The 23,704-nt window shown below is 39.1% G+C and overlaps 1 protein-coding gene across 1 annotated transcript in view; it reads right to left on the bottom strand.

The window, feature by feature from the left end:
* Positions 1 to 23,704, bottom strand: part of HDAC9 (histone deacetylase 9) — a 412,038-nt gene that overhangs the window by 137,837 nt on the left and 250,497 nt on the right. Inside the window, 2 exon segments of the mRNA XM_086615076.1 lie at positions 6,567 to 6,700; positions 13,004 to 13,181. Coding sequence (XP_086471202.1) covers positions 6,567 to 6,700; positions 13,004 to 13,181 — 312 coding nt within the window.

Below are 23,704 nucleotides of genomic sequence, written 5' to 3'. Positions count from 1 at the left end.
CAAGTGAGGTGACTGGTAACATTTATTCGTTCATCCATTCTCATTAAGGTCTATGTTCCAAATAAGCTGCTTTAAAATCTATATACCCAATTCTCCCCAGCAAAACTGGGAAGGAAGGCTGGCTTTTAGGACAGCTAAAACAAATGTATAAGAAAAGTAAAGAGGTATTTTGTGAAGGTCATATCAAAGCAAGTGGAGTAAAGTACTCACTCTCTGATCATGTATTTTCTACAAGTTATACAAAAACTCTTTGAGATGTTTAAGAGCGTTAATTGCCTGGTTCTTTTTAAAGTGTTGTTAAATGCCATATCCTTTTAACTATAAAAAGACCCACAGCTAGTCATTATTGTTACAATAAGGAGCTCTGTGATATCCTGTGGAATATGGTGATTTGCACTAACAGGGTAGGGTCTGGAAGTGGACTCCCCGAAACTTTTTGCCAATGAGCTACCTACTACCCAATATTGTCAGCCATATTCTCTAGGGCAGAAACAAGTTTGGTGCAGCAATCAAGTAGCACCGAACAGGATGCCCTACTCCAGGCTGCTCCCAGCAGTGAGATCCTCGGAGCACAGCCAGCAGCTAAGCTGCCAGGGCAGGCACAGCCTGGAGCTGCTCTTTCTCCAGCTCTTCTCCAGCTTTAACCTTGAGCACTGACAAGCACATTCACACAGTAAATGGCAGGAGGAAAGGGAAGGGTAAGCAGTGCACATGTCTATGCTGTTTCTGCATTCTCATCTCCTCATTTACTGTTCCGTTCATCCCACCTTTGCAGTATCTCTGCCTGGCAAGCCATTTCAAGAACATTAAAATTCCAACTATCTAAGGCTCTACACAGAGGTAAAAATAACATATTAAAAGTTTCCTGTAATAATTGCTGAGAACAGTTCTTACACAATGGTGTCAGGATTTCACGGATCTACAAAAGCACATGTCGTAAGTCTGTTGCCAAAATCTGGAATCATGTAACTTCAGTTATCCAAAGCAATAGTTTCTGGTTCTTACTGGCATGAGTTATCAGACAACGTAACATATGCATTTGTATTACTCTACATACACAGTTTTATCCACATCTTTTTTATTTTAAAGTGTCTTTCATAATTTTCATCTGCCATGGTAGTATCAAAAGCTTAAAATGTAGGGGAAGGCAGAAAACTGGCATAAAGCCAATGAAAAAGGAGAAATAGCATAGGAGAACTTATGAACAGTATTTGTTTCATTCAGGAGGATTTGAATGCTACATCCATCCATTTATTACATCCTCAGTAGAACGCAGGTCATTCTTTTCTAATGTGCATGGCAATTTGTGTGTTGGCTTTCTCCTCTGACATATGCTGTTCCCTCATCAACAGAGACATTTATACATCTCAGGACAACAAAATAGTGCACCTGGATGCTTCGAAAAGTCAGTCTAGAACTAGAGAGTCATTCTCCCCACAATGGTAAAATGCTTTCACCTTTCACAGAATTTAAGGTCAAAAAGAACTGTCTACTCTGGTCTTCTGTTTAAAATAGACCATTAAAGTTTCACCCAGATAACCTCTATTAATCTGAAGATTTTGGTTAGACTTTCAGCAGACTAAACTATTGCACAGTCAGAGATTCAAAAAGATGAAGGTGACATTGTCTGTTTCTCTCTGCTAAACTGATAGAAATTATTGACATAGCTTAAGGAATACTTTTCACTCAGGTCTCTCGGTGTAAGGTGTCCATTGCCTTTACTGCAGCCATTTGTATGGAGAGTGTCTCTGAAATTCCCTTAGGCTGTCTAGTTTGTAAACAAGGTCTTCAGAGTTTTTCCTGCTTTTCTGGGATTTCTCATAGTTGTTAAATTCTCTCTTGTTTTTAAAATACACACAGATAACAGGTGCCAGTCAGTGTACCTACATTGCTTACTCTCTCTCCGTTACATGGGAATTGCAAACATATCTGATACCCTCATGCATCCACATAGAGGTGGATTTACTCTCTTCATGTGTTTTGGTTCTCCAATGCCTAACATGAGTATGTTCAACACTACAAAGATTTTTGCTCTTGAAGACTAACTTTTCCTATATTATTTCTTCTTTAGTGGTAAACTCAGGTTCAGAGGATGGAATTTTTTCATATACTTCAGTCTATGGGATCTGGCAGACTCAAAGGTTTTTAAATCTTTAAATTCTTTCCTTCTCTCTCCTTTGATCCATGAGATGTGGACAGCAGGAGGTATAAGATGTATCCCTAATCCAGAAAACTACAAAATTCAGATCAAATTCCAGGGTGAAAGGAAAAATGTTGCTGGACCACAGTCCCTACAGGAAGTAGAGGTGGGGGCACAAAGTGGAACCGTGTCTTCATTCTTCTTTTCTTTTCTAAAACTGTGCTGATCAGTGTAGCCTGATGTCAGTCATGTGTGCATAAATTATGGCCCCAAAGGAGTTATGTAAATACTTCCTTTCCCTAGAACAAGTAGAAAGCAGACACCACTACTAAAACATAATTCAGTCCCTTTTTTCTTTCCCCAAAGGTAGGGCAACTATGCATTGCTCGTTACCAAGAGAAAACTGCAAAAAAAAGATAATGGATGTTTCTATGCCAGTCTTTGCATATTTTAGCTGCCCTGTTCTGGTGCTGCATTTGACAACTGTCTGTTCTATATCCTTTAACAAACACACAATAGGTGTTTAAGTAAACATGCACAAAACTTTTAAACTAATGAAAAAATATTGAGTCTGAATTTTATTTTTCAAATACATGTACACCGGGACTGTAAAAAGTCCACTTCACTCTCTCGCCCTGGACTAGTCAGAGACTGACTCAAATCTGGCTCTCCAAGGCTGGCCATGGTCTGAATATGTTTCTCCTTCATCCTGGGGAAGCTGATGGGGGAAGTAATCTATCTATTTGAAAGAGTGATATGATCAAAAAAAAATAAAAAGCTGTAACTGGTTTCTCAATTTAGCAAAAATCTTCTAAATTGTTCTTTGATTAACTCTAGAGCTCAAATATCCATGACTAGAAAGACAAAATACAGTCTGGAGAAGTAAGTCCTTTTGGCTGTGTCTGCAGCAGTAAACTGAGCAGTGCCAGGAAATGTTCCCAGGCAGAGGAACACAATCATCTGTACTATTAAATCGCTAAAGTGGTCCTTCACACCGTTTTGGCTGAGCAGCAGCTAACAGTCTCCCAAACAACTCCCAGACATGGTTTGGTCACTGGCATGGGCCAGGAAGCATTCCTGGTAGTATGAACATGGGTCTTTCCATGCCAGTTGGCCACAGCAATGGAGAACAGTCCCAGGCACTATGGCTGTTGCAACTGTGGCTATTGCCCAGATTGCCCAGCTGGGTTGAATTGATTGAATTTCCTAATTAAGGTTTAGACCCTGCCTACAAAAGGTGGGCCGTTTCCTACTGGCTGTGGGAGATGTAATGACATCCTTGGAGCTGCAGAGCAAGAGCTGGTGACCCTGATGTGATATGTCTGAGAGACCCTGAGGACTGTGACTCCCCCACCAGAGTAGCCTGAGCTGGAGCCAAGGTGGGAGTGAGAGTCTTTGGTAAAGAAGATAAAGCTGCAAGCCCAGAGGAGGGAAGTGTGCTGGAGTCAGAATGAATGGACTGGTTCTCTGCTCACTGTGAAGCCTTCACCTTCCTTTAAAAAGAAAAACTGGTAAAACAAAAAGGGGGAATTATGGCTGTTGCAACTGTGGCTATTGCCCAGATTGCCCAGCTGGGTTGAATTGATTGATTTCCTAATTAAGGTTTAGACCTTGCCTACAAGAGGTGGGCCATTTCCTCCTTGCTGTGGAAGATGCAATGACATCCTTGGAGCTGCAGCCTGGGCTGGTGAGCAACAAGGTGCATTTTATTTTGTAGTGAAGACAGCTTTCAGTGTCAAACCAATCAAACCTTGTTATGATTTTACCAAGTTGTATTTTAAAAATGCTATATATGGGGATAATATGAGTAATTCATGTAGGTGATAGATTAAGTCTAGATTAATCTACCTAGATTAATCTATTAACTGCAGCAAGCATGGTGTCAGCTCAGTATATATGCCTTCCATCATCCTACGCCCAGTTGGAGATGATGATTCTCTGTGCACTTGAGCCAGTTGTCTCTCCATGGCCATAGACCTGATTTGTCTGAAAGGGGTTAATCCACACCACATGATTTAAGAACCATATTTTGCTCCCTGCTATAGATAGCAAAGATTGTTATATATATGTATATAAAAATCATATAGATTGTTCATTTTCATAAGGGTTTCTTGTTAGATTAAGAAAACAGAAGGGGCCCTTGGCACAAGCCTACAGCTTAGGATACACACATTGCAAGGTAACAAGATCTGAGCCACCTCTGACTAAACTAGTTTTGATCCTGAAACTCCTCTTCAGACAGAGTGGGATTGCAGTGCTGTTATGGGACTGTTGTTTTGACAAAAGAGAAAAAAAGAAGGTTCACAGTTACTGCAGAGGCTTTCCTAAGTGGCTGTTGCAGGTTGCTGTTCCTAAGCTGCTTTTCAGACTTGGCGCACGAGGCAGTGCGCATAGCAAAGCCTGACCAGCAATCTCCCTGCTCTTTCTGACAGAAACTGCGGGAGATTATGTTGAGAAATTATATGAAGAGATACTAATGTCCATGAGGGGGCATTCAGAAGTCAGTAAAAGAGTCAGTGCAGTTGCCTGTGATGCTTTGACTCATCCTCAGTGTGGAATATTCCAGCATGCAGCTTAATGGTGGCCTCTTATTTCTTGAATGGTGTAATAACCTCTCCTTTAGTGACACGAGTCATATATTCAGCTGAATAACTGTTCTAAAGAATCAGAGTGCCAATTAAGTGAATCACCAGTCTTCCTTATTTTGAAAAGTGAGCAGATTTAAGGATGTGTTTGCTGTCAGGCAAGTTCTAGAGAATTCAGTGAAGGAAAGGACAGATTGCATCATCAGACATAATCCTGTCTTCAGCTACAGAAGAGTATCAAGGTAAACAACAGATCTACGCACCAGCTTCACACTGAGATTCCTCAAAGTTTTATCAACAGAGTTTACATTTTGACAGCTCGTTTCACATTCCAGCCTCATTTCAAAGCACACACTGGGAGTCAAAATTAACTGAATGCCATTCAACATGAAGTGTCTTACTTCCTCTCCGCTCACTCACTGGATTTTGTAAGAACTAATAGGCTACATTTCTGATTTTGAAATTGCAGAATTGTAAGAGGAAACTTTATATCTTCCAGGAAACTGTCCGACTGCCTGCACCTCGGGCTAACCTATACCACTTTTCCTGTTTACACATTTTGCAGATGCTCACAGTTTACTGTTCAGCAATATCTATTTATTAGTGAGGAAAGCAAAACATACGTGAACACTGCATTTTACTTATTTTCTCTATCTTCTGTCTCCTCTGACAAGAAGGTACCTAGGCTTTATTTTAGCAAAGCACTAAACTGTGTGTTTGACTTACTCCTTACCAGTGAAACCACTCATGTGATATGTAGCTTTAAGGGCCTTGCTGAAAGAAAGTCTCCTTGAAGACTGAAAAGATTATCCAAGCTAAAAAAAAGAATTAGCTTGTTAGAGTGCTGCCATCTAGTTAGAGGAGTGTATATAACAAATCCATACATAGTGCTTGCAATATCTCGTTGCCCAATACACTGGGCTACCTGCAGAAAATCTTTGTGGACAGTCGCTAATGGCTAATACAAGGGACCTACTGTACCAGTTCCTTTGGGTTTGTGAAAACCGAAGTTGATAAAGAAAGGTAATTAAAGAAAACAGAGCATAAGAGCTCTGGTAATTTTGGGATCCTGCAAAACAAGCAAATTTGTGTTGAACTTTGTTAACTTGTGCTGCAATGCAGTAAGCACCCTCAATTGCCACAGGCTTCTGCAGAAGTTGACAGTGTGTACTACTCATGGGAAGCAGTGAACGGTAGGAAAAGGCTGTTTTTCAGCTACCCAAGTCATATATGAACGTCAGAGCCATATTTGATTAAAGTATGATGTTTTAATATGTAATTTTATGAGGAAAATAAAAGCAGAAGAAAGTTCAAGATTTGTTCTGATATTGTCTAGAAGATTGTGCTTGCTTTTGATGTGGTACCCATTGTACATCAGGCAAATGAAAATGCTATGAAAACAGGCTTTAGAGTCTGAAATAAGGCAAGATGCAATGTGCTTACGGAGTGATACAAAATACATTTTAAAAAGCAATGTTCTATGCTACTACAGAAGTAAAATCCTTAGCTGCTTGAAAAAGTTAAGAACTGTGCTATTGAAAGGACTGCACTTGCCGTTTGACTACTGCTTGTCTACCTTCCTATATCAAGGTGAGGAACACAATCATGTCTGATACTTATATTCTGATGTATGTGAATAAATGTCTGTCATTGTGTAAATTCTTTGTTTTCTGATTCGGAAGTGTGCTTTCCTAAAATGCATTGTTTTAATATTGTCAGTGAAGTCCAAATAATTCCTAAGACAAATTACTCTGTTATTACAGAAGTAAGACAGATTTAGGATTTAATGAATTTGCCATTTACTTTAAGAAGTCAAGTATCTGGTCTTTATTTTTTATTACCTCGCACTTGTTTAGCAACCCAGTTTCTTGCAGCCTCGACCAGATGCTTTGGATTCTTCCCGCGTGTTCTGGGTGATTAGCGTAGTTGCCACACATACACTGGTGCTTCAGCATCAGACTGTCATACACAACACCTTCAGCACAAAGACAGCATAATAAGAAACAGTAAGTGAAACAAATGCAAGTCACACTGTTCCATGTCATGCATGCTATAGTACAACTTGATTTAATTTGACAGGTAGAATAAGATGAAAATTCTGGATCTTAATTCCCCTTTCCTCCGGTAGACTCTGAATTTTAACTTACAAGGTACATCTTGTGATATTGATAAGGTAAAAATGAATCCTCAAAAAATTATACTAATAAATACGATTAACTGTAAAGAAGAAAGAAAATTGGGTGGTGACTCGTAAAGTTTTATGGTTAGAAAAAAATCAGTCCTATTACTGAACCATTTGTTTTCTTTCTCTAGTGGGTAAGGTCAATTAAGGCTGTTAACCCATACATAACAAGAAAAGATTCTATGTTTATAGCAGTGTAAGGAAAAACATTCAGGAAAACCTTTTAAAATAAATTTTGAAATGGCAATGCCACTCTGTATTTGTCCTGCTTAACTAATACTGTATTAATTCCAAATCTCAAAGCATATCAGATGAAAGTTTCAGAGAGTTGCAGCAGTGGTAGCCAGAGTCCTTTTTCATTAAAAAAGAAAAGTTCCACCCACTACTCAATAAGGACTGAATCCTGTTGTTAGACTGCAATGCAAGAATCCTTTGGAATATTCTATGCTCATTTATTCAAGGACAGAACAACTTTATATGGAACAGGTATCAATATCCCGTTGCTCTGTAGCTGTCTATTGGGAGCAAAAGAGAAATTTTATCTAGTAGACTTGAGCTAAATTCTGTTTTCAAGTCTTTCAAACCAAGTCTGCAACACTGAAGAATGGTTTTATTTATTTACTTGTTTCCCTCAGAAATGTCTGGAACAAAAAATATTTTCCTTACCCCTGTGAACCATTTTAATTTGGGAAACATTTGGATTTTCTTCCTCTTACAGCTGAAAGAGACTCAAATTAACAATTTCTTCAAGCTGCAAAACTTGGCATTCAAAAATTCTTTCTTATGTGCCACCACTACTGGGGACGCCAACACAGTTCTGGGAAAATTATGTTAGCCTGCTACTGAAAAGTCAGCCAGTGAAGAAAAGAGAACATTAAAATCCAGATCAACAACATGCTCAATATCGCCCTTATTTAGCAAAGTTCTTGAATGGATATTGAGCTTTAATAAAGTGTTTCAAAATTCTACGGAGCAAGAGTCGGCATACATTGTGGACAATGCAAAGTTAAGGTTCTGAGATAATTCAGTCTGAAGCTGGCCAGATATTATGCTGTTCTAGAAATATTTATGCTGCCATATTTCTTAGCTCATGTACTTTAGAACTGATCCTTCGGGATCTTGCTATTTAAGCCAAAATGATAATAAAACAGTTATGTTTAGCTTAAGGAGAACACAAACATAATACCTATGTGCAGCATGAATAAGTTTATACTAAATGACTATCTAACAAACAAAATAGTTCATTAGCAATAAATTTTTTACTTTTTTGGTTTGTTTTCTTTAAAGAAAAAAAAAAGAAACCAGTGCAAATCTGGAGCTAATAAATTAATGCAATTTACAATCTCTGCTGGCATTGTCAAAGCAGTTAATAATTTCCTTTCTCTGCAGTTATTTCCACTGTACTGTTTATAAGCTTTGCTGCTCTATCATCAGGAGTTATAAGTTATTCGAAATAGCAAGTATGCATACAAATAAGTGCATGTTCGCATATCTGGCTTTCCTTTTACTGGCACCCAAATTTTTAACTTTTACAGTCTATTGCGCACCCAGATTGTACAATTTGCCAGTGGTCATTATGCCCTTAGATAAGAAAATTTTTCCTCCCATCCCCTGCCCAACAGAGAAGGTGTTTAGATGCTAAACGTACATGCATCAGGACTTTCAGAAGCTCTTAGGCAGAGTAGGCAGTTGCATCCAATGTATTTGAATGGAAACACTTGGTAAATGCTAACAAAATTAGCTGAAAGTATCTCCTGCCTGCCACGCTTTCAAGGAATGTTTTATTCTAGTTATCAATGCTCTCTACAGGCTTATGTTTGCATAGTCCAAACTGCACTTAATAGAAATAAAATATATATATTTTACTATGCTATTATTATACAGAATGAAGACGTCATAATGACACTTTTAGATGACCTGTACCAGGTTTGCAACTAAACAGTAATTTGAAGTGAAATGCTGAAACTGTGTATTTAGAACGCCTCCTCTATATAAGCATTCTTTTCTTAACTCATCAGTATTTTTCCCAAAATAGAGTATAACTAAAAATTTTATTTTATTGTACATGAATTATTTTGTCAGAATCAAAAATCAGTTTAATCGGTTCAGGTCAGCATTGCATGAGAGAAGCATCTGCTCCAAACTTTTAAATACTAATATATTCACACCACTGAGTGTAAAATTTATTTCTAGCAGGATTAATTGATTTAAGAAAAGACTAAAATACATGTTTTCATTTATTACAAGCATCTACATTGATTTAGGATGTGCAAATAATTCAGATATGTGACTGCTGGTCATACAGCACATGTGCTTGGTACAATACCGCAGTGCTTACTGCTAAAAATAGCCTGTAGGATTTCCCTAACAGGATTCAGCCAATAATCTCCCCACCCCCACAAAAAAAAGAGAGAGAGGGAGACAACTGTTTTCAATTGCAGACTGCTGTGAAATATTAATAAAAGATGGTCATTCTGTCTCTCCAGAACAAATGCCTACAGCCAGATTCTGCTCTCAGATTCCTTGCGTAAATCTGAGCAGCTCCATTGAGACTGGTGGATTTATTCTGGATTTACACCAATATTACTGAGGTCAGAATGTGGCCCTGTTGACAGATTGGAATGGTGGCACCACTGAACCATATAATGATAGAGAACACAGGACAAAAGAAACTGAATTTGTATTAAGTCAGAAAAAACAAGGTCTTCCTGGTGGGGACTCCCTAACACTCTTTTTTTTCCCGAAATAGTTTGTTTAGGTCAGCTTCTTTTAATAATGTTTTAAACAGAGGGGACAGCAAGAGACCTAAAAATTGTTGGCTAAAAGCATGCTTTGAAGAAAGTGAAATGCCTTGGAGAACAAGAAAGCCCAAAGGAAGAATATCTAATAAATTATTCTGAAGAAAAATCTGAACTAAATAATGTCAAATTTTCTGTAAGTCATCTAAACGAACATCAAGTACACTTTATATTTTTTTCCATCTTTAACTTATTATCTTGTGCATATACTGCATATATATCTCGTAGCTCTCTCACAACATCACCATTCTGATTCCCTTCAGATATTTGGCTAAGAACATTTTCTCTCATGACTCACAAAAAAATAAGCTCATTTTGATTCTTGCGTAATGTTCTGCCACAACAGTTTTCCTTCTACCTTTTTTCTCTTCCTAGAATATATTGTCTTTAAATAGGAAAAAAACCATTAAGAAATAATTCAAGGCAGGGAGGTGTTTTTACATTAATTTCTAAAGTCTGAATTTGACCTCACTTCATGAGGTTCTCTCTTTCCACCCACCCATTCCTTCCTTCCGTGCTTTTAAAAATGGTAGTGTTGCAACTGCTGTGGACAATGGTTGGTTGCATCTTGTGCTCTCTTAAGGGAGCAAATCCTAGAACCACAGCATAGCTCAGGTTAGAGGTCTGTAGTCCAATTCTTTGCTCAGAGCAGGTCAGCTTTCTGATCAGACCAGGTTGCTCAGGGCTTTCATCTCAACTGATTTGGGAATGGCTATATAAGAACAGATAAAATCCAGGTCCATGTTTCTTTCTTTCCACTGACCATTGAATAAATGCCAGGGCACCATCCAGATCCAGGAAATACTATGCACAAATAAAGCCATTCTATACAATACCATACAGTAATAATGCACATATCGATCTAGTTATTCACAGAAATTATATTAGAACTGTTGACGATGCAAAGTCTCTGCTCATTGTCACTGCAAAGGTATTAATCTCGTAATATAGAAAATAGCTCTATTTCCAATGTACTCAGAAACTGCAGTGATAAAGTTTATATATGTAAGTCTATAAGCCTAGAGACATGTCAGGGAAAGGGATTTCTTCAAGCAGAAAGGAAAGGCTTCATTGTGTATGTGGAAGTGTGTGCTGTGTTGGACCTGCTAACTGGTCAATCAGCCAGGGATACTGGCTGTTGGCATAGATACAGCTTGGGAGCTGCTATAGTGCTGCACTATGTCTGCAGCCAGTACCTACAGTATATGAAAGAGGTGAAGGTACAGAGCAGAAGCAGAGAAGCAGAGGCATAAAGTTGTAGAGAAAGTGGAAATATGGGGATTTTTTTTTTCATTAATGAGTAGAGATTATTATCTTGAAAGACTAGTGGAGGGGAAAGAAAAAGATTCAACAAAAGAAAAAATAAGGATTCAAGAAAAAACAAGCATTCAAGAAAAAAATGTTTTGGATTTGGAGAAAGGAGTTCAGTGAGGGACTGAGAATCTCAGTTGGAATAAGATGTATTTTTTCTCTCTTTCTTTCTTTCTCTCTTTCTGTCTTTCTTTCCACCGCTGTTGCTGATGTAACAATGCTTTACTAAAGGGGTATGGTTAAACATACCCCTTTAGTCTGCCCAGTCTTAGTACACCCTCACTCTCTATATATGCACTGTCTGCATTTCCATTGCAAAACCCATCAGGCTTCCTTATGTCAGATCTCGAACCCTTTATGCCCAACACCAACTCCTTTCAATGTTTGTCCTACATCATTTCATTCCTTCTCTTATTCTTCCATCTCAACTTCACATTCTCTTTCTTGATCAGTTCCACTGATGCCACAGGTCCCCCAATAGACATGACACCCTTGATCCTAGTCCCCTTTCTGGGGACTTATAAAGGGAGGTCAGCAATCAGACTGGATCAGCAGCCTTTACATTTGTAACTCCATTCAACTTTTCCAGTGGAACAGCAGATTTTTGAACAGAACGTTGAAGCCTACGCACAATGAGCTCACTTTTGGTGTGCTCTGTGAATCTTTTAGAATGAGTTTACAATGTTTTGGGGATTCTGTGAACCACAACTAGAAAAACAGTGGCCTGGTTTAATAATCCTGTCTATACACAGCTGGTCTTTTTGCAGAAACTCATGGAAAGTTAATTAGCATTTTTCTTTCTGTAGAATCCAAATGTTTGCTACCCAACAAGTGAAATTCCTAAATTGACAGCATATTTACAGAAGGAGAAATTACGTTCTTTCATCTTTCAATGTCATCTTGTATCCATCTATCCACTTGCAGTGCTTTAAGGACATCTCTTTTTCTTTTGTAGTTTTTTTTCTTTAAAATTAGAAATTTTTGCTTTCCAAGTTCGCATTCTAACTGGAAAGACAGGTGTTCATGCTGTCTTGCACAGTCACATACAATGTCCATTAAGGACTCCATCCTACGTCAGTCCATGGTCATGGTCTGAAAGCTGTAAGCTTTCAGGGAATGGCAATTTCTGCCAACCGATGTGAAGGAATTAATACTTCTGGCAGAAATCTGAATAAACAGTATCTACAAGTATTCATTTCCCCTTTCTTGTGCACAGAGTAAGTGAATCTTCACTTCTAACCATGCTGTAGTGTTATACTGAGATTCATGGTCTTAAAAAGATGGACCTTCTTGCAAGGTTAGATTACCCATAATAAGAAATGGGGTTTCTATGGTCATTTTTCTTCCTTTCACCGAAGATTTTGGAGGTTCTAATCACTCTGCTTTGGACAGCCCAGGCCAAACCAATAGGAGATGCCCCTGAGTGACTGCCCAGGGCCTGACCTTAAAACCTTCTGTGGACTTCACACTACTGCTAAAAGACACCAAAGTTCTAGCCAACGTCACCTTCTAGTCATGGCTACAGCTTTGATGTTTCTGTAGGGAAAGCACCCTTGTAGCATAGACTGACTTGTCAAATGAAGACGTTGGGAATTACATTGCAGCTTTCCTACTTACTGGCGGTCTTTCTTCAACTTATTGGTGGTCTCTTTACAAAACAAGCAACAAGAACACAGAGAAAAGAACCAGAGGACAGGGGAATGAAAGAGAAAGCTATAAATGACTTAAAGGAACCAGAAATGCACCTGTTGCTATGTTGCCAGAGCCAGTCAATGATAATAATTTATGACTGTGTGAATATTAACCCTGTGATTTATCAGCTGCCCTGGTTGACTTGATGCCAGTACAGCATCATAAAACCACAGCACAGTAAGGCTAACACTGATTGCATTGCTGCAGGAGGTATTTGAGGCATTTATATCTGTTGATCCTACATGAACAAACGCATTTGCCCTGCCTATTAAAAGTAGTCTTGAGGGAATCCTACCAGTCATGTAGACATGCTGGCTGGGCTGGTCAACGTCTGAGTGAGGTAATGTGGAATCAGCAGGGGAAGACGCAGCCCTGGACACTGGCCGATGTTTATCTAATCCTGCCATGCCAACTGTAGCCATCTGAGCCTCGTAGATTTGCAACTGGTGGACACGACGATGTGCCAGGAACTCCTGTTTCCAAGAAAACAGCACAGTAGAAAGAAATGTGAGACGGGATCAAGTAAGACACTGAGGGAAACATGTCAACAAATTAAGTTCATTAGGTCAGGGCTGTAATAAACAGCATGGAAAAAAAACCCACCAACCCTACAACTCGCACCTAAGACCTAGTCAATAAATCCATTCAACAGATGTTTTCACACTGACAGTGTGGGCTGCTGGCTTTGCTGGTAAGTGATGGCAGGCAACCTGTCAGTTCTCCCTGACAGAGGAAAAGATGGCTTCACATGAAAAGTCTTACAGAAGACAAAGGTTTCTCTAATGTATTGAATACATGATATGTTAGAATATGCATTTTATGACCCTACACAAATAAAAAAAAAATACAGCACTGAAAGTGAAAAGCGACATCCTTACTACTCAGTACCAAATTTGCTGAGCAACTGTGAGTCAAGTTTCTACAAAGGACTCAGTTTCTAGAGCTCCCTGGAAAACAGGAACAATTTGCACATAGGTTTTCACAAATCATCTAGAAATTCAGGAACTGTTACATGAGATCCCACTTAGGGACCATCTTTTTTTGTCATAACTGATGCTGACTATAGGCAGTGCCAAACACTTCAGGAAAAGTATGGAGGTGTGAAAAGACTGAGACAGAGCAGAAAGGAAGATTTCCTCCTCTGTTTTTCTTTGTCAACAGATGGTGACTTTTGCTGACATGAGAAAGGCTGATATCCCGCTGAAGTTAGTAGAAACCTCTGCATTCACTCGCTCCACAGAGTATGATTGCTTCACAAGCCCTTTTCTTTCTGTTTTCGTTTTTCATGCATATAGTCCTAGAGCCTCAACAGAAAGTGAATGCAAGAGAGAGTTTTCCAAATCACTTTGTGGTATAAATTCAGTTGAAACTCACACTCCTGTCGTAGAACTGCAGACTCTGTTTATCCTCAGGTATGCATATATGGTGTATATACAGCTTTTTCTTTTTTTAATTTTTTTTTAAACTCAGTAACAGTTAGCAACGCTGTTGCCTGGGGCAGCAGCTCAGAGGCCCGTCCTGGCCAAGGAGGATCGTTGGGTCCTCAGAGAGGTGAAGCCGAGTTCAGGCTGTGCGGGAAGGCAGGCGAGAGTGCCTGGGAGTGCCCCAGCCCCTTGCGTGCTGCAAAATGAATCCACAGCTCATGGGAAGTAAGAATGTCTCCCCTGCATGTAAAAAAAAGAGGCCTTTACAAAAACACATGCTCACCAATAACAGCTAAAATGAGAACAAATGCTTTAAAAGGCAGCCTCAAAACCCGCATTAATATCTAGGGTCACCACTTCAGTGAAAAGATGTAAGGTCATGGGGAGGGTAAATCACCTGGGACCTTGTCATAAGTGACTAAATAAAGAAAGAAAATATGAGTAAGCAAAAAGAGGTTTTACAAGAAGTGTCTTAGTTTGGGGTCATTGAACCATTTCCCTCTCTTTAAATACAGCCCCCAACTTTTCCTATTGCTTTTTTAATGTATGATGACAGGATGGTGTTATATATTCCAGGAAATATTTTGAGGTATCTGAAGACGTCTGTGTATCTCCTTTCCTTGTGAACATAACATAACTTCATTCAGAACTTCATTTGCATACAGGAATTCTTTCCTGAAATGCCTAAGTGCCTTGTTTTTACTTAGTTTCACTAATTATTTTAATTGTGATAAATTTTCAGAGGATATATTTTTCGTGCTCCTAGTTGTACACATCTTTTGTAACCTTTGCTGAGAGTGTGTGTGATTGGAGAGAAGTGAAGAACGCATGGACACTGAGTAGTAGTGTTGAATATTTTCACTATAGAGAACAGATAAATTCCTTTGTGAGGATTTAGCGTCCACTTTCCCTAATGCTGGCTTAGTGCTTAATAAAGGGGGCACAGGGCATATTTTGCTGTCTGTGGCACAGTTACTCCCTGCATCCTAGGGTCAAGTGGTGATGGCAGCACTGTTTGTCTGATGCTGGTGTGTTCACCATCTCCTGCCTGCCTTTCCAAAGCATGAAGCGAGCCAAGCAGTTTGGAAGAAGCCAAACTCCTGCCTGCAAGTGCCCTTTTTCATGCAGAGCTTTACTGCCATATGTGAAATCAGCAGAATGGTTGTTATTTCTGCTGCTCTCCTCAACCTCATAGGTTGCATTCATTGGGTTAATTAAATAGCTGGTATCTCTGTAGTTCTTTAACCAAGGAGATTTTTGAGACTATCTTTCGGTGTTCGTATTAACTAATAATTCCTTAATTGAGTTCTGTTTTCTGATAATTACTAGAGTACAGAAGACAAAAGGGTTTGTTCCCTATTGGAATGCTCTTCAAGCTGGTAAGGGTTCATTAGAGTATTCTGGCAGTCTGCATTAAACAGCATTATATTAAACAGCATTATTTAAATATGCTTCTTAAGGAAATATTGGAAATTCAACAATCAGTGTGGGGGGATTCATACTGTGCACAAATGTTTCTGTTTGGACGTTTCTCAGTGCTGGTAGACTCTGAACCTTTAGAGCAATCTTGTCTGGTTTTTGGGGTTTTTTTTTGCTTTCAGACCTGAACTTCACTTGTGCAATAGCTGCATAATCTATTCCAGGGAAGCTGTAAGTTTGCCATTCAGTCAACACCTAAAATCTAATCTATCCAGGTCTCTAATCTGAAAAAGTCAACCGAAGTGGGTTTGTTTTTTTTTTTTTTTATGGTGTCCTGAAGAAGAAAAAAAGCAAAATCTGGAACACTACAAAACAGATAATTCAGAAAGCTTTGCTTATAAAAATATTAAGTGTTTGTGTCTATGTAAGTAATGGAGGTAACAATATTTTTCAGGCATATGAACAAATCAACGTAATTTCTTTTAATGCTAATCAACCTGTACGAGCATCATCTAAGAGCCAGACAGCCACATATTTCAGCAATTTGTCAAAGACCAAGAAGAAAGCCTGTTCTTGCTCTCCTATATTTTCCTGTAAAACTGTATTTTGTTTGTCATTCATCCCTTCTCAAATGAAACCAGACACATACCTAAAATTTGACATATTTATAAACATAATCGGTCCAGGCAAGGAGAATAAATTTGTGGATTGTTGGATGGAAAGCTCCGTGCACCTGTTTTAATTTCTGAGGTCATGGAAAGCTGTTTACCTGTGAAAACCTTTTAAAATTTGTTAAAAATGTAAAAATGCAGTAGTTTGTCTCACAAGGCTCACTCTGAGGCTTGCTTACCTCCTCTGGTGACTTCCAGATCCTTTAACTGTGATTTTAAAAACTCTAGGCATCAGCAAAGTTTGGACTTGTTTTAGTCAAAGTTTTAGGCTAACTTCCTGATTAGGTTTCATTTTACAGACAACAGGCACTCATGAAATACATATATTTTTTCGAGCCACCTACATATTTATGCTGTGAGCATTTGAGATACTCTGTATCACACAGACAAGTGGATTAGTGCAATGAGTAATGTGGAGAATCAATGCACTTCTCTGGCTCCCCAAATACCCACCTGGCCTCTGGAAGGGATTAAAGCAACACAATGAATTCATCTTCAGGTTTTATGTGCTACAGCACTGCAAACACGTGTCCATCTCTCCAGCAATATGACAAAAAACAGTATTTGCACATCTGTAGGGTTAGTGATTTGTGTGAATATATTTGGAATATTTCTTAGGTAACCTGAGCCCTGCCTGCCCGGCATGGAGCCTGCTAGTTCCAGGTGCCTGAGATTAGTTCATTAGCAGAGGCAGGCAATTAGAGCCTCTGCTTGAGTGGATGGAGGGCCTTTCATTGTCTTACCCAGAAACCAGCTCAGGCCCTTAGTAATTATTTTGAGGAGGATTTTTAGAGTCAGTATCTAAAAAGAAGACGACCCTTTTAGAAGCATGGGAGGTAAACATTTGTTGTTCTCTTACTATTACTGTAGGGTTTGTTTTTTTAGGAGTTGAAATTGGTTTGGGCTGGTGTGACTACTCTTTTCATGTAGATGTGTGATTTGTATGTTTTAGTGCTTAACGTTTTGTATATTTTGAGGATTTTAATGAAAGCTACTTCCTTATTTCTACTGGCTGTGACATCTGGTGATCTACAGGTACATTTGGTTGGATTGTTGGATGGTCTATGTTGAATGATAAAGCACAGGTGAATTGCCTATGAATTAATATTCTTTCAAGTTGTTATGTTTTGTATGGAGGAAAAATACGTGGGATTCACTCATAAAAACTTTTCTTGACTCTCAACTGTCTGTTTTTTAATTTAGTTTGATATGTTTATATTTAATCACAGCTAAATAAATCCTAAGATTTACATGTCTGTTCCATAATCCTAGATGTGTACGGGCATATTGACACCTCTCTTCAGAGTTTATGCTTTGGCTTTTTTGCACTGTGGCAGAAAACTTTTCTCTTAAGAAATTTAAAATTTGCTGTTCCTAATAGTGAGGTTACTGTTCATAGACTCTCATGTGTTTGTGGCCAGGTTTATAGCCCTCTGTTGTTGTGCCTCTAACGCGTTTTGCTGAAGTATGAAATGTGCGCTAATGTCTGTTAACTGTTAAAAATCATGCACGTATCACGCACCTTCCCCTCCTCTTCCCTCTCGCAGAGATCTTCAGTACTATTAACCTTACAAGGTTTATCCTCTCAAAGCAGTTTTTGGCAGTCTGTTTGTTAGTTAATTTTTTCTTATAATTTCCACATTGTTTTCTGAAAATTACCCGAAGGACCAATCATTACTGAAGAGGAAAAATACGTATGTGCTGCAGGAAGTTTCGCCCTAAATGAAGATGAAAACAAAACCTTCCCAGCAGGAAGACCTGCTGCATTCCAAGTATTTCCTCCAGCTCCTTCCTCTGAAGGGTAATTTCTGATGCCTGCTCTGCTGTCTTATTTCACCCTGTGGCTCCAGTTGGAGGCCCTGCTCCTCAGCATCTTCCAGACCCCTGTAGCAACACGGGAACAGTAACTGTAGGTCCTGCCACTTGTCTTCCCCACCATCCTCCTTGACTTCCCACCTTCCTGGTGTGGTAGTAGCTGAATGTATACAAGAGGTGTCCATGCCAGCCAGTGGCTGCATCCAGCAAATAGCCTCTGCTTGCAGCAAACAGAGCTCAGTCCTGCTTTAAGGTAGCCACAATGGCAACCTTGGCCCAAATCAAGACAGCATCATTCAAAGTCTGATTCAGTCAGAACTTCTGGGTGCTCAGGAGCTTCTCATACTTTCAGATGTAGCTAGTTAACAGTGCTTCAGAAATCATGGACCTCATGAAAATATTAGTAGAGTTGCCCTTGGTTATCCCCAGAAATGACAGGGGAAAAAAAAACATACCAAAACCAAAGAGAGCAATGAATTCTAAAACAAGGAGTATTGAACAAAAAGAGCTGTAGGACACAAAGAGATGTAGGTAAGTAGAAGTTGTAGCACTCTTTACCCAGAAGTTTTATGAACTACTCTTCTGCCTGCTCTCCTCAAACAAAACAATAACCCGTTGCCTTCAGGAACTGCGCAAAAATAGGTCATGAGATCTTCTGAAAATACTTGTGTAAATAAATGTGAAAGTGCTGGAAAGACTTATCTCTGTCAATCTATACAACCTAAAATAGAAATTAGTCTGAGGTATCCCTGAAAATTAATACATTGAGAAGTTTTCTTTTAAACTGCTCTGTCACTTAGGGTTTCTTGGTCATGTGTTTTCTTTCAGTGATATTTTTCACAAAACCACATGTAAAGCCACAAACTTAATGGTCATCGCTTTCAATAGAACTGCAAAAAAAAAAAATCAGTATCACTGTCTGAAATATAGTCAGCCACACATTCAGAATCAGCATTTTTATGAAAATTAAATAAATAGCAAGTACGGATACAGACACGTAGAAAGAATAGGTAGAAATAGGTTTAGAAGAAGCAAAAGCATAGATGGAAAGAAATAGGGCAGCTAGCCTTGAGGCATCTGGGTATATATGTAAATGTAAATTATATATTTGCAGGATATTTATAGAATTTGATTTTCTCTTGCTGTAATCCAAGGGACACAGTGTTGACTAAAAAATGGGTAAATAGAAATGAAGTCTTATTAACTGATTGTTGGGTGCAGGTACAGATTAGTGGGATGAAAGCCATACCCCAGAACTGCATAGAGTCCCAGGCAGAGAAGACTTGCCTTGGGCAGCAGGTTGCTGCATACAGCAAAAACAGCCCTTTGTCCTCTGCCCTCCCCTTGACTGCTGGAGGACTGTGGGCAGGCTTATTCCAGCCCTGCCAAAGTAGAGTTTAGTACTTGGGGTGGCCCTACTGCAGTGACTGCCCAGAGCATGATCACCACCCTCGACCAGCTTTGTTTTCTCCCTCTGTTCCTGGAGCAGCAAAGCTGCTGCTGCAGAAGTCTCTGTCCGTCTCCTGCCATCCTTCCCTTCTAGGGCAGCAACATCTTTGGGATGGTAAAACATGTTATTAAAATGAAAAAAATTTTGTCTAGTGGGCCAAAGAATAGGAGAAGAGCCAAGACTACTAACAAGGTGCCAAGTGTTCTCCTTCATCATGTCATGTGGGAGGGAACACATTCCTTGCCTTGGGTTACATGACCAAATGTGTGAGTCAGGGCTGGTGTCACACCCCTTGCCTCTGACTGTAGGGCATAACATCAGGGTCAGGGCCCTACTTCTTTCCCCTACTGTTGCACAGGGAATTGGGTGGGTTGCTGACCTGTGGTTTCAAGGGAAGAGATGGTAAAGGTTACGTCCTGTGGATGGGGAGTTTCCAAAAATCTGAGCATCAGAACAAGAGCCATCCTTGAGGAATCAAGATGGCCACATGTGTTGAGGAAGTTTTCAGCTATCTTTGTGAAGAAATATGAGCCAGGCAGTCATTAAGTTGAAGCCTGGCGTGATAAAGAAGAAAGGAGTAATGGAAAATGGTGTCTGGGAGCGACAGCGAGGAGAGCCCTAAAGACAGAGCATTTTTTGCTGAAGGGAAATTCCAGGAGTCCAGCTGAGCTGCTGGTTTCACTCCTGGCTCCTGCTCCTGTGAGACCTGCCTTCTCCACTCCTGATGTTGGCAGGTACTCGGCTTCTGTCACTTCTGCTAAAGTGCTGACTCTGCGGTGTGTGCAACATGTATCCAAAGAAAATGCAGCACCTCCTCAAAAGCTTGCACTCCTGGCTAAAACTCTTCCTCACTTTCTGACTCTCCCAGAGATTTCATATAAATATATAAATAATTGGGGGTACAATGAAGGGGAGAAAGGGATCATCTGAACATCTAGTGCATTGTTTTGTTTTGTTTTTTTTTTTAAAAAAAAAAAACAACTCTTTAGAGGATTCTTGTTACTTTATTACTTTTACTAGAAATACCACAAGGCTTTCCTGAAGTCATTTGGTGCTTTCCAAAAAAAGAATACAGAGAAGTGCAGAAATGAACACCAATGGGAAAATACAGTTGTTCACATCTTGTCCTAACTTTCAGTATTAACAAGTATTTGTTTCTTTACTTTGATGTGAAGACTAAATAGGCTTTATAATAGCATTTAATGGCTACAGCCACCTAATCCTAGCAGCCTTCCAGACGTCATTCAGTTAAACTATTAGTTGGCCAAAACTAATTAATGAAAAATCATCTGTCCCACCTGTTTCATTGTTCCAGGAAATATCACCCAGCTCTCTTCAAGAGTGTTGGCAAATCAGTTTGGTGTTACTTTATACAGATAATTTCAACCACTTCCATTTCTCTGCTGTTTATTGGAACTATTTTTCTTAGCAGACTTGTATGGTTTCATTTTAAGTGAAGAATCATTAGTTTGGCCTTCATACAGAGAAATAATAGTCTCCAGGCTAAATTCAGCAGCAGCCCTGCTGAAGACTTGTGTTTTCCGAGTACTTCAACAGATTTGCTTTGGTTTCATAGGCAACTCTGCTGAGTTCAGTATTTATTGTAGAATTAATGGAAATTACTTGAGTCTGACATATAAAAAGAAAACCTTGGAAAACCCTGCTCTTCAATGTGCAGTCACTAACACATTAGTGTCTAAGCGTAAAATCATGAGGGTGTATAGAAGCCCTCTGCAGACATATTCTCTCTTTTATGGACGTATATGAGGTCAGAAAAAGGAGCATCAATGGACCAGCAATGGTCAGCAAATATAACAGCCATAACCAAGGTGGTTTACCAAATCTGTTCTCTCTCCCTAAATCGTTGTATCTAATCCACAGACTCTGACAGGTGTGTGTATTGCTGTTACCTGCATCAGAGCTCTTCTGCACAAACCATCCATTTCTGCTGTCGCATGTGTGACAGCATAGTTGTAACCTGATGGATACCAGGTTCCAGCCCTTCGCTGGAGGACTTCTGCCTCTCTGAAGCGTTCAGAGAGATATATTACCAAATCTCACACCTTACTTCAGTGTGGTTAAGATGTCAACAGACTTCCTTTCTCCAATGTATTTGTAGGAAGTTATACAGTTTCTTGAAAAAATACATATGTACACACACACATTTGCAAACATCCCAAAGCATTAAAAAAATGTTTTTCTCTCTCTAGTGCTCAGCTCTTCACTTCTTTGATTCTGGCTCGCAGAGATGTAGTGATATACAGTGAAATGGTGATACAGTTTGAGATGTTAAAAAATATACCATTTGAATATAGAAAGGATGCTGTGGATGGAAAAAGGAGAAACTCACAAAATACATCTTTTCAGGTCTGTTCTATACACCTATAAAGTATCCTACATATTTGCAGAATGCTCTCCATTTTTATAGAATAAATATATTTCTGCAACAAACAAGTACAGCTTGTTGTACTACTACTGTTTTTTTTTTTAATTTGGAATAAGATAAAATTACTTGGAATTTAAACAAAATTGAACTGAACATCTAAGTATTACTTAGATGATTTCTAAGTAATTTCTTAATTTCTTGAAACCAGGGACTTTCCTACTATATGCTTCTCCGCATAGGGTTTTCTGCTTTTAAGAAGTAGGAGAAATGCCAGAATGGGCAAATTGAAAATGAGGGGGAAAACCTTTGTGTTTGCTTGTTTAGGAACAACTAGAGTGTTAAAAAGAAACATGTAAAATAGTATGTGCTACCATAGCACTAATTTTATAATGCAGACTGCAAAATAAATTCTCCGATTTCTCATCTCTTGAGCAAAACTTAGCCCTTAAAATGCAAAGTGCAGTTCAGAAGAGACCATAATACCTGTTATATTTCCTGGGAAGAATGAACAAATTTATTTGAACTTACTGCATCACAATGCACTTCAAATGTCCCTTCTAAAAATGTAAAAAAGAGGCTAGAGTGCTGTCACAAGGGGAGATGTGGAAGACTCGTTAGGACTGAAGCAGAGAAGAGAGAGGGAGCAGTATTACAAAATCCAAACAACTGAATATCATAAGCTCCAACCTCTTCTTTTCTCACCCTCTCTCTTCTTTATGATAATGTTCTCAATTTTCTTTCTGTTTTTAAAATTTGAAAGCTATTTTGCTTGTATGTTTAGCTATCTTCTAGTTCTTTCTTGCCTTTATAGTTTTTTCCAGCAAAAGCTGTCTTCCATGTACTCACATCTTCTTAATCCTCAAATATCATATGATATTACAACAATTACAAGAAATGGAAATGATAAGAAAAAGTAAAAATAATAGAAGCTAGGCAGGAGAAGTGAGGGCAATAGGAACACTCGTCCCAGTGTAGCACTTCTGGAAGGTGGTTGCTTGATTTGATCACACTACATAAGCCAGCATGATATGTTTCTCTATCTAGAAGAGATCTCTATCCGAAGTATACAGGAGTAACTTGCAGGAAAAGAAGTCTGAATGCTTAAAAGACCAAAGGACATAAAACTAGGGACCAAACACTAGTCTATGTTCCTCATCTGGGATCTGTAACTCCTTACTATGATCCATGTCCTTCCTGAAACAAGAGAAAACACAACAATCTTAGGTATATTGATTAACAATTTCAACTGCCTGAATATGGAATCAAAAACTTTCTACTTTAGAAAATAGCTAATTTTTTAGAGGATGGCTGCTTAGTACTCAGAATCACTATCTCTAAGATAAGAGAGTGGTGTCTCAATTTATATATTGGGGAAGGCAGCCCTGAAAATCAGCTCCATTGCTGGTACACTCCCTTAAAACATCTCCTTGAGCATAGCCTGATGGCACCCTGGGAGGGCACCCACATGCTGGAGATTGTCTTGGAGTCAGTGGCTGAGGAAGATTGCAAGCAGTTGGGAAGAGGCAGATGAGCCAGCTGGGAAGCACAAATCCAGCATCCCAAAAGCTGTTCGGACGCAGTCAAAGAGCTCTGCTTCCAGTAATTCTCAAAAGAAAGGACCTGACAGTTAGTGGAGAAGGTAATCTCCTCCAATAATAGGTTATAATTTGTAACACATTCTAGCTCTGGTTTTGGGCCAGCCTGGATTGTTTACACTGAGCTAAGTCTAGATAGACTGGAAGGAAATCAATAAATTTATTTTGGGTTTTCACTGGGGTATCTGAGAGGAGGTTTTGGCATTTCAGTAGCTGCTTCTTAAAGCAATGCCCAC

This window comes from Tauraco erythrolophus, chromosome 7 (genome assembly GCF_009769465.1).
Source record: "Tauraco erythrolophus isolate bTauEry1 chromosome 7, bTauEry1.pri, whole genome shotgun sequence".
NCBI lineage: Eukaryota > Metazoa > Chordata > Aves > Musophagiformes > Musophagidae > Tauraco > Tauraco erythrolophus.
The sequence above is the reverse complement of the archived record's forward strand: the minus strand, read 5'-3'. Positions and strand labels throughout refer to the sequence as shown.